Here is a 15,590-nt window from a genome sequence, read left to right on the forward strand (position 1 = left end):
ATCTGACGTCGGGCCCAGATCCTCACCTACAAAGTCTTGAGTCCAGCGGGAACAGAGGATGGGGGCCAGCCTGAGGCGACTGAGTGGGAGACTGCCAAATATCAGGCAGGGTGCACCTTCTCTGTTGTGATTCCTCATTCCTTCATGGCCTCACCATTTTCCCAAATCGGTGTCAACAATGGGCCAGTGTGGTTGGGTTTCCTGGTCAGGGAACTAAATATGTTATGAAGCCTGGTCTGGATCACCCAGTGGAAGAATGAAGCAGCACTTGGAGATCTTGGAAGGCATGTTTATTTCACACCAACGGGCTCAGAGGATATCACTCTCCAGAGGTCTGAGCCCTGAGCACAAATAAGGGGGACAATTTCTAGTCTGTTACTTCCACATTAGTAGTAATTTGGCACGCAGCAAGTGGGGTGAGAAGAATATTCCAGAAGGGGAGTCTTTGGGTGGGGACTGGAATCTCCCTATCAGTCCTATCTGCCATCTTAGAACATAATTTTTCCCTATCAATTTAGGAAGAGAGGAAGGCTAAAAGGAAGGGAGGGAAGGAGGAAATGAGAGAAGGGGGAAATAAAAAGGGAGAGAGGGAAGGAAAGAAGGCTTTTAGGGGTACCTGGTGGCCCAGTCAGCTAAACATATGACTTTGATTTCAGCTCAGGTCATGATCTCATGGTTCATCAGATCGAGCCCTGTGTTGGGCTCTGTGTTGACAGTGTGGAGCCTACTTGGGATTCTCTGTCTCCCTCTCTGTCTCTGCCCCTCCCCAACTCACCCTCTCCCTCTCCCTCCATCTCTCTCTCTCAAGTAAATAAACTTAAAAAAAAAAAGAAGTCTTTTGTAAATTCTAGTCCCTAAGATTATGTATTTTTGTTTTTTTTTAAAATAAGTAGTAGCATTTTAATTCCGTAATAATTAGCAGTAACATCTATCTAGTCATGGCTTGGTCTTTCTGGTGACCCACCCCAATCCAGGGGTTCTCCAAGAGTTGCCTCTTAGAGAACAAAATATCCAGCCATCACCCAGGAAATCCTTACAGAAGGAGGAGTTCTGTCTCAAGAACCAATGTCAAAGAGCAAATATCAACAAAAGATGCACCTGGTTCTCTAATCATTATGAAATTACAAGGGTTTTATGAGATCTGTGCTAGGAACCAGGGACAGAAACCAATGCATATATTTTCCATGATTTCATATCCCACCCCAAATCTCTGGCCACAGACTCCTCACAGCATACTCAAAAGATAGTGGCATGTGGTCAGAATTGCATGTAGTCATTAATAATTCGTCCAGTTCATCATCGCCTGATAGGAAGAGTGTCTCCGTGCGCAAGGCCACTCGGGGTTCCATTTGGCCTGGTCGGGTTCCCCAAGGCAGGAGTGGTCTCAGCAAACCCATGTCCTCACCCTTTCAGGCATCTGTTCCCATTGAGCTGAGACAATACTATCTCTTGCTCTCAGCCTCCTTCCACATGTGAGTGTAATCTTGGATTTCCCTCTTGGCACAGGCACTTATTCGCTCTTACCTACAGCTACTGCTCCCTTCTGCTCGGCATTTTTACGCAAACGGTTCCACCTTTGGGAGGCACTTCGGGTTCCTAGGTTCCGTGCTGGTCTAGATTGCAGGCAATGCTGGTCTGGCGCTGAGTCTAGCAGCAGTCCGCTCCTGGGCAGAGCGTGTAAGGTGGCAAAGGTGCGGGACTCGCGGGCTGTTTTCGCCACCCGGCAACACAGCCGCCTTCGCCGTCAGCTCCAGCTATGCCAGGTGGGGTAAAGGCACATCCTGTCCCATCAGGCCCTTAGAAATTGCGACACAAATGTTTAAAACATTTATTTGCTTTGGGGAGAGCGCAAGCAGGGGAGGCGCACAGAGAGGAGGACAGTGAATCTGAAGCGGGTCGTGCACTGACAGTCTGAGGGCAGTGAGCCCGACGTGGGGCTCGAACTCACAAACCGGGAAGTCACGACCTGAGCCGAAGTCAGACGCTCAACCGACGGAGACACCCAAGTGCCCCTGACATAAGTGTTTAAAAACATAGTAACAACGGCCGGCTTAGGAACCAGTCCTGTCTCTGGCATCTACAGCTGCAGCCCGGTCCTGTGGCCATGGGGGGGAAATAAAAGTTGAGGTGATCTGGGGAAGAAAGAAGGGGAAAAAAATAAAATAAAATCATTATCCCAGCAATCTCTCCTCTTAGCAAGAACTACATGGCATTGCCAGTCATCCTAAGGGTGTGGGAACTTCCCAAAGGAAAAAGCTGGGAGAGAGCAGACTTAGCTGATGTCCTGTGACTTACCTGATTCCTTTCCTCACTTCCTTTCCTCACTTCCTTTTTGCCTGCTTTCCTCCGTGAAAGCAGAGGAGAGGATGTGAAATTGCCTCTCCGTGTACGTTCATGCCAGGAACCCTGTTTCCAACCTCCAAAGGACTCTGAGTCCTTGGAATAATCGGTCCTTAATAGCGGTCAGGGCTTTTTCTTAGTCTCTGCCAATAGAGGTTCACTAGTCACCGAGTGGCGGTTCCTGGTGTCTAGGAGAACGTCTGACTTGTGGGGATGGGTCTGGTGACTTCCGGGTCTAATCAGGTATCAGGGATCGAAGGAGTCACCTGGTCTGACCTGCTGCTCTCAGGACAGCCTTCAGTGGGGCTGGGATCCCACCAGAGCGGCCAGAGCCCTCAAATGTGTCTGCAGAGGATACAGAATGTTCTGTCACATTCCATCCTTTGAAGTTTCGAAGCCAGACAATAACAATAGAATGAAGTGCCAGAAAGCACCCTGTTTTGTGATCATTTTATAAAAAGGGCCTCTGGTAAGCAGAGCAAATCACTCAGATGCTTTATATTTACGAGTCATGGAAGAGGCGATGTTGGAAAAATAAAGACGGTCCCCGTGTCAGGGAAGCAACAATAACAACAACAGAAACGCCTCGTTTTCCTCAGAGAGAAGCAAATCTGTGGAGACGGAGCGAGAGACTCATCTTTGAGGAATGTTACAAAAGATAATCCGTCAGAGAAGAGAAAACTTTTTTCTGTTCCTGGGGGGGGTGGGGTGGGGGAAGGGGTGTGAGGACTTAGAAGTTGCTACCCAATTGCTTGTGTAGCCTCCTTCCTTTTGAGTGTCACGATTTAGATCCATTTAAAAGGATTTATTTGAAAGGAGCTTCTTATACCATAGGGGCAGTTTCTCCCTCTCTCTCTCCCAGCCTTTGTAAATGAACAAAGTAGCCACTTGTCCCCACACAGGGTGCAAAGAGAGGCTTGGTGTGGGTTTTACTGTCCATTCAGGCTCTGTTTTCAGCTGGCTGTAAGTGAAATCTTTAGAAACCTCACAGCGGGAATCCTTTGCTTGGGGCAGAGGCTGGGAGGGAACTTTGAAAAACCTATTGAAACTCGGAGAGCCTTTGGGTAGAAACTGTTCTTTTTAGACTTCCTCAGGGGCAGTGCAGGGAAATAAACACACACAGGAAGTCATTTAGCCTCTCTGTGAACTTCATGTTGACATTTGCTTACTAAAAAGTTCATCGTGGGTCCTTAAGAAATGTATGTATGTGTATGGATATATATGAGTTTGTATGTACGCACACATACCTATATGTGTGCATGAACTTTTTTCTCATTCTCTCTTGGTTCAATGTTGGTGACGTGATGCTAAAAATAAAATGAACAATTGGGGGAAGAAAAGAATTACAAAAAATATAGGTGTGGATCCCATTTCTAGCCCTGTTTTAGGAGTCGAAGCTAGATATAGGTTTTAAATATATATATTTATTTTAGTTTTTTTTTTAATGTTTATTTTTGAGAGAGAAACAGAGCATGAGTGGGGGAGGGGCAGAGAGAGAGGGAGACACAGAATCTGAAGCAGCTCCAGGCTCTGAGCTGTCGGCACAGAGCCTGACAGGTGGCTTGAACCCATGAACCGTGAGATCATGATCTGAGCCAAAGTCGGACGCTCAACCGACTGAGCCACCCAGGCGCCCCTGTAGATTATATTTCTGAATAAGTTTTTAACAGTTTGCCGATCGCCATCTCTCACACATACTTTGTCATGTTCTCTGCTAACTGGTTGACCCCAAATATCTTTTTTTATGTGTAATACTTGGTTCATGCTTTTTATGTTTACTTATATGATGCCTGCTATGGAATCTTCAGTGAAGTGTCACTGAATCCCTAATATCAACCGGAAATGCGGAGTTAAAAAGGCAAAGGAGAAGAACAATAAGTACACTTTACAGGTGAAAATGAAGGTACAGGGACAGAGAGAAAGAATACCGATGTCTAAAAAGTGAGGATTTTGTTGTTAGGAAGGGAAATCCATTCCAATGAGTGAAGACAAATGGGGAGTCCCTGGCATGTTTCACAAGATTTCCATGAAACATGGTACAGGCCTGAAGCCCTTGGCCTCTCTCAGCATCCAAATCACATGGTCTCAAACCTACTTCTTTCTGCACATCTGTTCCTTCCACGTCCCACAGTCAGTGGCCATTTAATTGCAAGTTCTTCTCAAGATCGCCTAAGCAGGAAGGAGGGATTTAATATCTGGATATGGTAATATCTTATGGAACTCAGGATCAGGAGTACAGCCAAGTGTTGCAAGAGACTAGAGCCAAAAACTACAAGTCATCCAGAACTGAAATATTCCTTTCATCTCCTTTAAGCAAGAGTGTCACTTACCTCTTGTCTCTGTTGCTATGCATAGGTTCTTTTTCTCCCCTGCCCCCCTCACTCGCCCTCAGACAGGCTTTGTTTGTTTCTACATTCACACAACCAAACCCCATTTCTTCCTTTACATCACTTCCCAGTTCACATGTCCAGTGGAGATTTATAAGTCATTGAATGGCAGTTCCATATTTCTAGGAGAAGTCATCTCATTGGCCCATGTTGGGTCAGGTGACTACTTGGTTCAACCAGACTCAGGTTGCGGGGTTGTGTGGGGGTGGGTTGTGTCACCTGGAATAACCACGTTCGTATAGGCATATGCTGTGTTCCAGGAAGACTGGTTGGGCTGGCAAACTAGTGAAACACCTCTACTGCAATAATTATTATAGGACTCTGCTCTATTAGTACATACGGTATTTTCTGTATATTTCAAAATTATTCATTATAAAGAACAGAAGTTCTCCTTGAGATAACCATAGCAGTACTTTTAGGTTACCATTGGAACATACTTAAAGAAATTTCAATCTAAATTTATTGACTGTATCTCTAGAATTACCTTATAATTTCTTCCTGCTGAGGCCATCCACTAATGGACACAGAGCAACTTTGAAAGGAGGCGTATGTGGGCAGTTGGAGTGGGCTCTCGTGTCATCACTGATTATTGAACTTAAGTTACCTTTAGAGCATTACCATGTGATGATTTTACCAGCAGGGAGAGGTGTTTTTGCAGAATAGTGAGTGGTGCGCCTGCCCGCATCTCACAACAGCTTTGTGTTCTTTTGGATCGTTGACTTTATATATTTACGTCAACTTTTACCTATAATAGTTTTTGTCTTAATCTCTGTTTCAGAGTGGTGTATGTGCTTCACTCCTAAGCCTTATTTCTTGGAGAGGACAATTTATTAATCACGTAATCAACCATAGTTCTGTATCCTTTCAATCTTCACTTCTTAGCTTTGTATCTTTATTAGCTGTGTGTCTTTAGGCAAGTTGCCTGAACTCTGTATGCCCCTCTTTCTTCAGCAAAAGGTGGATAATAATGCCTCGGCCATTGGATTATGCTGAGGATTCAGAGAGACCGTATATAAAACACACATAGCCTCAAGTGTTCTATAAACATTGCTGCAGTGGTTACTACCATAGTGCTTTACTTTCAGAGAGGTGGACAGGTGGCTGCAGAGGCTGCCACTGGTCACCACATCACATTCTCCCAACCCCATGTCTGGCTCATCTTTGATTTCAACTCAAACCCAGCGGTGATGGAGAGTTTTTATCCACCAAGCACTGACAGCATCCCACCTGAATTTACCTGTGGGTCTCTCCACTCTCTGCCCCAGGCCCTCCTTTGATGCCAAGAGAGTTTATTCTCTCATGTCCAAACATAGCTTGAAAGGGCTGGGCATCATCATTTCCTGGAGGGCCACCCTTACTGAGTGTGGGACAGAAGCAAGTCTACCAGTATTCTAGCCTCTCATCTTTCAGTGGTTGATTCTGGGTGACATTTTGAACACTTCTCAGAGGTCTCAGCAGAATCCACTGCTTTTTACTTTATAGCATAGATCCCAAGAGTGTACACTTAATAGTTTGTCCTCGTTTTTTGAGCCCGTCTCACTGTTCCTCTCCTCCTGAATTTGGTAATTATCACCCCTGCCCCAAACAAAACAAAACCAAACCAGTCCTTCCTTGCCTTACAATCTGTTTTAGAGATCATCCAAACTAAGATAGTGTAAGGGTAGAATAGCTGTGAACAGGACCCTCCCTGGATCTGAATCCACTCAACTGCTTAGTAGTTCTGTATTCTTACATTTTTGAATTATCTCATTTTTTTCTGCATCATTTTATTTGCCTATAAAATGCAGATGATAACAGTAGCTACCTTATAGTGCTGTTATGAGCGCACATGAGTTGTCAGAGTGTAAATATAAAACATTTAGGGCAGTGTCTGATAAGTAGTAATTTGCATATAAATGCATTATCTTAATATCCCCTTGTAGGACACATTCAGTTGTGTCCAGAAATCTTAGTTCTAGCCGTTCCCTTCTTCCTCATTGCGGTTTTTTCTTTTTTTTTTTTTTCCTCTGAGTGCAGCTTCCTTCTGCCCCTCCCTTTATCTTCCTTTTGTTTGCTAGTGCTGACTGAGTAGAGAGAACAGCAAGTGTTCCCTGGAGCTTTGTAATTTCTGGAAACATGTAAGAGGGCCCTTCTTTTGTGCTGTGCTCCATTTTTTCTTGCTCCAACAGCCCTGACCCCTGATCTATTGGCAGACACCAGATGATGCTGCCAGCTCTTGGTTATTCAGAGGTTCTTTATCCAGACTCTTTGCTCTTCTCTCTGGCTGCCTGCCTTTTGGCTGTTAGATACTCCCTGGCATTGCCCTCACAGAGTACACCAAGAAGGGGAAAGAGAGCGAACTCAGACGAGCCAATTATGGGGTCTAGAAAATTAGGACTTTTAGATCATGGGACTTCATGTGTAGCCTCCATATCCATGGGAAATTCAGAATCAGCCTTTTGCAGTGACAGTGTATTTTTCTTTGAGATGTAAGTAAGGCATAAAATGCACACGTCTCAAGGGTTCAGTTTGATGAGTTTTGCTAAATGTATGCATTCATGTAATGACCACCCAAAATCAGATGGCTAACATTTCCATTACCCTAGAAGATTACATTATTCCCCTTTCTAATCAATCCCCTTTCACTCCCCCAGCAACCACTTTCTGATTTCTATTATTATATTTTTTCCTCAGCTTGCACCTCCTATAAATGAAATCATACATGCCTGTTCTTCTACTCCTGGTCTTTTTTTATTTGGCACAATCTTGAGATTCATCCATGTAGTTGTGTATATCAGACATTTGTTCTATTTTATTGCTGAGTAGTATTCCATTATATGAATGTACTTTTTTTTTTTTTAACCAGTCTCCTGTTGATAGACATTTCAATAGGTTTCAGATTGGGGCTATTATGAACAAGACTGCTGTCTACATTCTTATAAAGGTATTTTTGTGTAAATCTATTTTCATCCGGGGTATATAACTAGGGATAGAATTGCTGGGTCATAAGTAGAAATATGCTTACTTTTTAAAAATGTTTATTTAATTTTTGAGAGAGAGAGTGCACATGGGGGATGGGCAGAGAGAGGGGGGGACACAGGCCCCAAGTGGGCCCTGTGCTGACAGCATAGAACCTGATGTGGAGCTCAGACTCATGAACCATGAGATATGACCTGAGCTGATGGACGCTTAACCATCTGAGCCACCCAGGCACTCCTAGAGGTATGCTTAATTTTCTATGAAACTACCAAAACAGAGGCCATTCCATTTAAAATTTTTTTTTTTAACGTTTATTTATTTTTGAGACAGAGAGACAGAGCATGAACAGGGGAGGGGCAGAGAGAGAGGGAGACACAGAATCCGAAACAGGCTCCAGGCTCTGAGCTGTCAGCACAGAGCCCGACGCGGGGCTCGAACTCACAGACCGTGAGATCATGACCTGAGCCGAAGTCGGACGCCCAACCGACCAAGCCACCCAGGCGCCCCCCAGAGGCCATTCCATTTTAACCTGACAATGTTTCATTTCCTCAATAACCTTACCAACATTTAGCGTTTTCAGTGGTTTTAGTTTTAGCCATTTGCCTGGGTATAAACTGGTACCTTATTTATATTTTTCTGATGACTCCTGATTTTGAGCACCTCTTCACTGTGCTCACCAGCCATCCCAGTATCTTCTTTTGTGTGTTTTCCTTTCAAGTCCTTAATGGTAGTGTAGTTAAGCCAGTTTGACCAATATTTTTGAGCCCCTGCTGTCAGTCATGCAAAAGGAAAATGCAAATGTCTGGGGTTTTATAGCAGATGCAAAGAATTTCAAGGAGTCATCTACCTAGCATCGATGCTATTGAGGCTCTGTCCATACTTTCTTGGCACTTACTTTCTCAGAGCATTTCCACAATCTCATGGGACTCTCTACATGAGAACTTCCTTTTGGCTTGTGTGTAGGGCAGGCCAGGTATGCTGGGTGATAATGCTCCCAGGAACAGCCCTTAGCCAATGATGAATGGCAATCAAAGGTTAAGTATTCCAGCTTCCTTCCCCTTTCAGTAAGATAACTCTGAAACATAGTCTACACTGTTTCCCGACGCCTCCCAATGGAACAGAATTCTTAATAGTAAAGACTGATTCAATGATGCAAATGGATTGTCATATTTCCTATTCTCCTACTGATTTTCTCTAGAATCACTTCCCAAATGAACTACTTACACTCAAGTTCTTGCATTGTGATCTCCTTCTGAAGAAACACAATCGACACACCTATCCCCAAAGATGTATGTTGGGATGTATGAACTGTCATGTGAGAGACAAATTAGGGTATTTGGTGAATTATACTGATGAAGTCATGACATTGATTTTCTGGGTACCACACAAATGAAAGAGCTAGATGAATATGGCAGAAAATCAGTAATGTCAGTGCCCTTTAGAAGCAAAAGTCCCTATGGGTTGGTGGCCAAGGGTTGAAATAGGTTTTTCAGAAAAGGTGGAGTCTGCTAGGGTCATGTGAACTGAGAGAAGGGGAGGCCATTCTAGGAAGGAGATAGGTGTGACAGACACACACATGTTGTTTGAAGTAGCAGTCTATCCAGAGCTTGAGATTATATAGAAAGGAGCAAAAAATAAGCCTCACATTTTTGGCTAGGATCAAATTAGAAAGAATGTGCAACGAGACTAGGAATTTTGGATTTTGTCTTATAGGGCATGGAGAACCGCTGACCATTTTCCATGAGGGAGTAACACCATAAAATCAGGTTTCTAGGAAAACTAATCTAGTGTCATTGTAGAGGGTTAAATGAAACTTAAGGTAAAAGGTTATTGTAGTTTTGGTGACTCTGATATAAACTGATAAAATCCTAGAACTCTTATTTGTAATAGGAATGGAAAGGACAACATCAGTTCAAGACCTACTGAAGAGATTCAATAGAATTGGGTGGCACTGATAATGGGCTGGAGGACAAATAAATGAGTCACAGTCATTCTAAAGGGTGAAAGCAGTTGGTTTCAAAATAATGCCATAATATTCACAGAAATAAAGAACTTGTGGGGTGGTGAAATTTTAGAATAAAATGATAAATTCATTTAATTTTATACACAGTAATTTAAACTTTGGTTCCATTTGTGGTGATTGATAGTTATACATATATATCCAGAAGATATTTTAAGATTTGGGACTAGGGACTAGGATTTGGGAGAGAGTTTATACTATTAAATTACATTAGAGAATTGTCTTCTAAGAAGTAATACTTAAAGCTTTGACCATGAATAAGATCACAAAGGAGAAAAGTTAATAGAAAGAATAGCACAGAACTGAAGATTATCCCCTGGTCAAAAGAAAAAAAAAAACAAAAAACAAAAAAAACCCACCAAAAACCAAAAAACCTAATTTAGGGAGAGCAAATAGAAAGATAAGGAATCAGGTGAGACAGGAAGGTACAGTCAGAAGGGTCAAGGAGTCAAAGGAAAAGATGATTGCAGTGATCAGGAGATAAACACTATTAGAGCCTTCCAAGGTCAAGGAAGATGAAGACTCCTTCAGCTGCCAAAAAGGCAGTATTCATGATCTTGACCTCATTAGACTCTCAACCAGGTTGGAGAGCTGAAATTTACATATAGAAGGAACAATACAAAACAACGTAATCACATGCTAATGTGTGTGAGCCACACTGTGAGGGTTGTGTGAGAGCCAGAAGGCAAGGAGGCAAGAGGCTAGAGGCATCTACAATGGAACCAAGTACAAGGTGTAACTTGAGTGTGAGTTTTGTAAAGGAGGGAGAACAAAGGATTTGCAGGAGGAAGACCACCATGAATAAAATCCTTGAACAGAGACAGATGTTATGTAGGACCATAATTAAACTAAGAGATGAGAGTATTTATAAACTTATGTATACACAATTTCCAAGAATTTTAAGGTCCCTGAGCTGATCTTAATGTGAAAACAGGTAACGGAACTAACCATATTTAGCCTTGAAGGAGTTACCCATACAATCAACTGAGCTAGTCAGAGTGATTAATGTTAGTGACCATAGATGCAGAGCAGAAACCAAGACACCTTTGGGTCCAAAGGTAGTTTCGTAGGTGAGTTCATGTAGTCTTGGAAGGGTAGTATCTATCATATAAATAACATGTTTTCTTTTTTTTTTTTTTAATTTTTAAAAGTTTATTTATTATTGAGAGACAGAACATGAGCAGGGGAGGGGCAGAGAGAGAGGGAGACACAGAATCCGATGCAGGCTCCAGGCTCTGAGCTGTCAGCACAGAGCCCGACGCGGGGCCCAAACTACATGAACTGCGAGTTCATGACCTGAGCCGAAGTCGGACGCTTAACTGACTGAGCCACCCAGGTGCCCCTAAATAACATGTTTTCTAATGCAAATACAGAGCGTTCATACTTATGACCACATAAGAAAATCCTAATTTTATAGCAGTCCGTTATTGCTTCTCCAACAGGTTTTTACCCCAAGGAGGTATACAGCAGTGTATAAACTTTGCATTGCTGTACCTGTACATCTCATTGAACTATTGAACACCTGGATAGTATACATGGTCAGGCTGAGAATGAGAGTGGAGACAGTCAAATAAACTTGTCTACCTCAACAAGGGTACATCCTCCAAGTTTGGGTTTAAATATTTTAAATTGTTTACCAGTAAATCATTGGTTTCAGTTTTCTTTTCCCTTTCCAAATATCTTGAGGCTCTTGTGACACAGCCCTGCCTAGTGCCTTCCAGTTGCCAAGGTCTTTCCTTTCTTTCAGTTACTTCAAGATGCCCAAACTTGTCTTCAGAAAAGTCATTCCTCTAAGTCTCTAGTGGTATCAAAATCCAGCCCAATGGGAAAACACAATTGCGGATAGAAGTTTCTTCCCACTAGGTTTCCTGAATATAATGGCAATGAGATTAGCACATTTTCCCAGTGATTGAGTTGGCATGTGCCCATGGATTTATAAATAGAATTTAGTGCACAAGTTACTGTGCTACTGGGGTAAGTAGCTATGGCAATTTGATGATAGAAAGTGTTCTGTGAAAAGAAATTACTGTATCCCTTATATGCTCTGGTCATTTGAGGACAAAGAAAGAAGATACAAGTGCATTTTGTGTTCAGTTCATTGTACCCTACATATAATTATGAGAAAGCACATATATTTAACATTTGGCATTTTGATGGAAAGTTTCCTATTTCTCTTGATATGGCTGGTTGGGGGCAAATGACAATTTCAAGTCCTTCATTTTGCTGCCTTTAGGTAGTGCAGTGGTGACACGGAATATTGTGCATATTTGTGCTGATGCCTCCCACAGGAAAGTGATAGATTCGTGGCATTTGAAGACCATTTAGAGTTAGGGACCAATATGTCTCCATCCAGTCCTCGTCGACCAAGATTTTTGTTTACTGCATTTGGGTAAGGCGAGCAGTGAATTGCTAAGGTGAATGCTGTGATAAAAGGACATTTATGTAATTGACAGTATCCTTGCTGCCATTGCCGCTAAAACACATCTCGTTGCTGACCGATGGAGCTGCATGTCGCAACGAGGGGAAAACATCCTGTTTTCGCTAATCCAGTTAAAATTCGTGATCCAGTTAAAATTAACAGTGAGGAAATACTTGTATCCTAGTCAGAACAATATGTAATACCTCCTCTTAAGAATTCAGCCATTTCCTGGGGCACCTGGGTGGCTTAGTTGGTTAAGCATCTGACTTCAGCACGGGTGGTGGTCTCTGAGTTCGAGCCCCGCGTCAGGCTCTGTGCTGACAGCTCGGGGCCTGGAGCCTACTTTGGATTCGGTGTCTTCCTCTCTCTCTGTTTTTCCCCCACTTGGCGCGCGCGTGCGCTCTCTCTCACTCTCGCTCTCTCTCAAAAATAAAGATTAACAGGTAAATAAATAAAATAATTCAGCCATTTCCTTGACCAGAGGAGACCTGTGCTGCGGTCATACCAGAGTGCATGCCGCTATATATAGTAGACTTGGGTTCTATGCAGAGCTGTCTTTACATTGCCTTTCTTTCTTCTTGATAGTCTAGCTCCACGGTGAGAGCCTATCAAACTAGTAAGTCACGCGTGACCATGAGCCCTGGCTTCAGCTCTCAGTGGAACAGCAGCCAACCAGCCTGGAATACATACTCCTTTCCAAGAGCAAGCTTGCACTATCAGTCCCATGCCAGCTACACCTATTGTACTGGACACCCTGCTGTAAGTACCCCGTTTTTCTGTATTTAGCAAATTGGATGCTTTATGCAGGTACATTTGGAACCCAGACTTGGTATCTGGCTATTGGGCAATTTCTCCAATGCTGTGACCCTTGTAAGGCAAGAATATGCTGCTGTTGAGTAAGAGATGAACAACAGAGAGCATCTTAAGTTCAAATGACATGTGTCTGAATGATGCTGGCTGAACTTTGATGTTGCATTTAAAGGTATTTCTAGGTGAAATAGGTTGGCAGACCTTTTGGAGTGCATTGGTGTGGAGGCTGAATATATGTATGACACTGGATTTGTTTTCTGGCTTCCTTCTGGCTGTTGCCAATGACTTTAGTTGGCTGATTTTGCACTGGGAGAGGATGTCTTTCAAAATGGTCTGGAGGAGTCACTGGCGTCTGTATGTCCCCACTTCTGTCAATGGCCTTGTTGATATGGTTTAAATAGGTATGAACATAGAGATATAAATCCATCAGTAGAGTAATTTCCAGTTACTGCTACACAGAATCTGAGCTTGTTGGCATAGATGACTCAAAGGTCAGGATAGATAAGCCTTTAGTGGGGAGGAGTAAACTCATGGGATTTGAGACCCTTTTAGAATAAGGTAACTGTTTCGGCCATTGTGTTTTCCTGCAGCTCAATCCAGTCCTCATAAACTAAGATTTTTGTTATCATAAATTATAGTTGTGTACCTGGAAGAGATTATGAGGCATGTGATAAGTAAACCTCTGTTTACTGCTAAAAATTCCAACGTAAGACTTGAGTAGTGAGAGACCTTCAGAAGGGAGTCACGTATGCTTCTCATAGCAGCCCCTTTCCTTGTCAGTAACTAGAGATGCGATTTCTCCAGCCATCCCAAAGGGCCGCCGTAGACGCCTGCTCTTGGGCTATCCTTTTGGCATTTCAAGGTTATGGAATTATAGAGTGTCCTGAGCTTCAAAATGAGAGAATGTATCTTAAATATCGTGTCTTATGACTTTAAAGAAGATTCAAGGAATCTACTCAAAATGTAAATTGGTATAACTTTGTTAAAAGGTGATTTGGAAATAACGATCAAAATTTAAATTGCATATACCTTTGACTCAGTAATTAAACTTTTGGCACTTGATTGGACATGTACAAGGATGTATGTGCAAGGACAATGTAGCAACATTTTTGAAATTACATGGAAAAGGGACCTAAATAACCCTCATTAACTTTCAACAAAAGTGTATTTAACATTATCAGGCATTTATTATATTTTGGCATCCTCCTAGGTGAAGGAGGCCCAGAAGTGAACAAAACCAAGTCTTGCTGTCCAGGAGCTTCCATCCTAGGAAACCGAGAAGCTAGCAATTACCTAAGTAAACATATGAATAAATAAAAATAAGCAAACAAATGAGAAAAAAATGTACAGTGGTGTTAGATGCTACACAGAGGCTCAGAATTGGTTGAAATGATAAAAGAATGACTGAATGCTTACATGAGCTGTATAGTCAGCCATGTCCTGAGTTGGGAGGACAGGTTTTATCGGCGATCTGTATAAAAAAGAGACAGAGCTATGCACAGTTCAGGAGGAAGAGCATTCCAGGCTGAGGGGGCAGTATGAAGGTCCTGAGGCGGGAATAAGCCTGAATGTTCATTGTATACACAGAGGGAACACCGGTGTTTCTGGAGCTTAGTTGAAAGGAAACAGAACGAGATAAAGTTAGAAAGAAAGACAGGGGTGAGAGCTGGTAGTACTTTGTTATCCAGAGTAACGAGTTTGTATTTTATTTAAGTACACTGGGCCATTGGAGTATGTTAAGCAAGGAAATTATATGACATAATTTAATTGTTTTAGGACTCCCTCAGGCCTCTGGGTGAGGAAATCCTGATAGAGGAACAAGAAGGAAATCCAGGAGTCAAATTACGAGAGTATTTTACACACATACACGCACACACACACATGCACATGTGTGCATATACGTATGTGGTTACTTCTGTAGAATACAATTGAAGTTCTGCGGTAAGAGGAAGATTAGCTTTTTCATGTATATCCTTTAGTCTATTTTATGTTCAAAATATATGCAACATGGTTTTTATTATGAAAGCACAATAAAAATAGTTACGAAATATGTTTTTCATAATAAAAAACAAGTTGCATATATTTGGCAATAAAATTTCCTTTGGTAACCAGTTCCACGTCTAAAACGTCTCATTGTCTTTTCAGCCATTATTTGTCAAGCCAGATTATGACAAACATATTTTAATGAAATATTTCAAGTCATGTTCATATTGGCCTCAAGGTCATGTAAAGGTAGCTGATATTTATTGAGCACTTAATATTTTCTAAGCTCCATACTAAGCACCTTTATAGGTATTATATAGGTATATATATTCAAAATGGCCCTAGGTGGTAGGTACTATTATTGTTATTTCAAAGATTAGTGAAGTGAAGCTCAGGAAATCGAGAATCTTGCCCAGAGTTGTACACCTAGTAGTGGGACCTGAGAGTCAAACGTTGGCCGTTTAGCCTCCAACAAGTAGTCTTATCCACTACATTAAATACAATATATTTATACTCCTTGCCATTGAGTCCCTTTGTCTTTATTTACATGCTGAGGACAGTGATTTTACCCCTGATAGAACTCTTTGTAATCTTTTAATTTTAAATGTACATGTTACTCCTCAGAGAAGCACTTGTATGTATAAAACTCGATTTCAGTGCTGGGGGTGGGAAT

At 42.2% G+C, this 15,590-nt stretch overlaps 1 protein-coding gene and 1 long non-coding RNA gene across 13 annotated transcripts in view; one reads left to right on the forward strand and one right to left on the reverse strand.

Annotated features, from left to right (window-relative positions):
* Nucleotides 1-15,590, forward strand: part of RBMS3 (RNA binding motif single stranded interacting protein 3) — a 1,326,374-nt gene that overhangs the window by 508,577 nt on the left and 802,207 nt on the right. For 11 of the 12 annotated variants that reach the window (XM_023260643.2, XM_023260644.2, XM_023260642.2 and 8 more), the window contains exon 4: nt 12,710-12,883. The exons of the other annotated variant lie outside the window; for it this stretch is intronic. In XM_023260643.2, coding sequence (XP_023116411.2) covers nt 12,710-12,883 — 174 coding nt within the window. The remainder of the gene's footprint in view (nt 1-12,709; nt 12,884-15,590) is intronic. 12 annotated transcript variants of the gene reach the window in all.
* On the reverse strand, nt 1,815-2,720 carry LOC123379768. Its single transcript, XR_006584651.1, has 2 exons — nt 2,296-2,720; nt 1,815-2,132 (listed from the first exon to the last, which is right to left on the reverse strand). It is a non-coding gene; the product is annotated as an uncharacterized LOC123379768 (long non-coding RNA).

The sequence above is a fragment of the Felis catus genome, chromosome C2, assembly GCF_018350175.1.
Source record: "Felis catus isolate Fca126 chromosome C2, F.catus_Fca126_mat1.0, whole genome shotgun sequence".
Lineage (NCBI taxonomy): Eukaryota > Metazoa > Chordata > Mammalia > Carnivora > Felidae > Felis > Felis catus.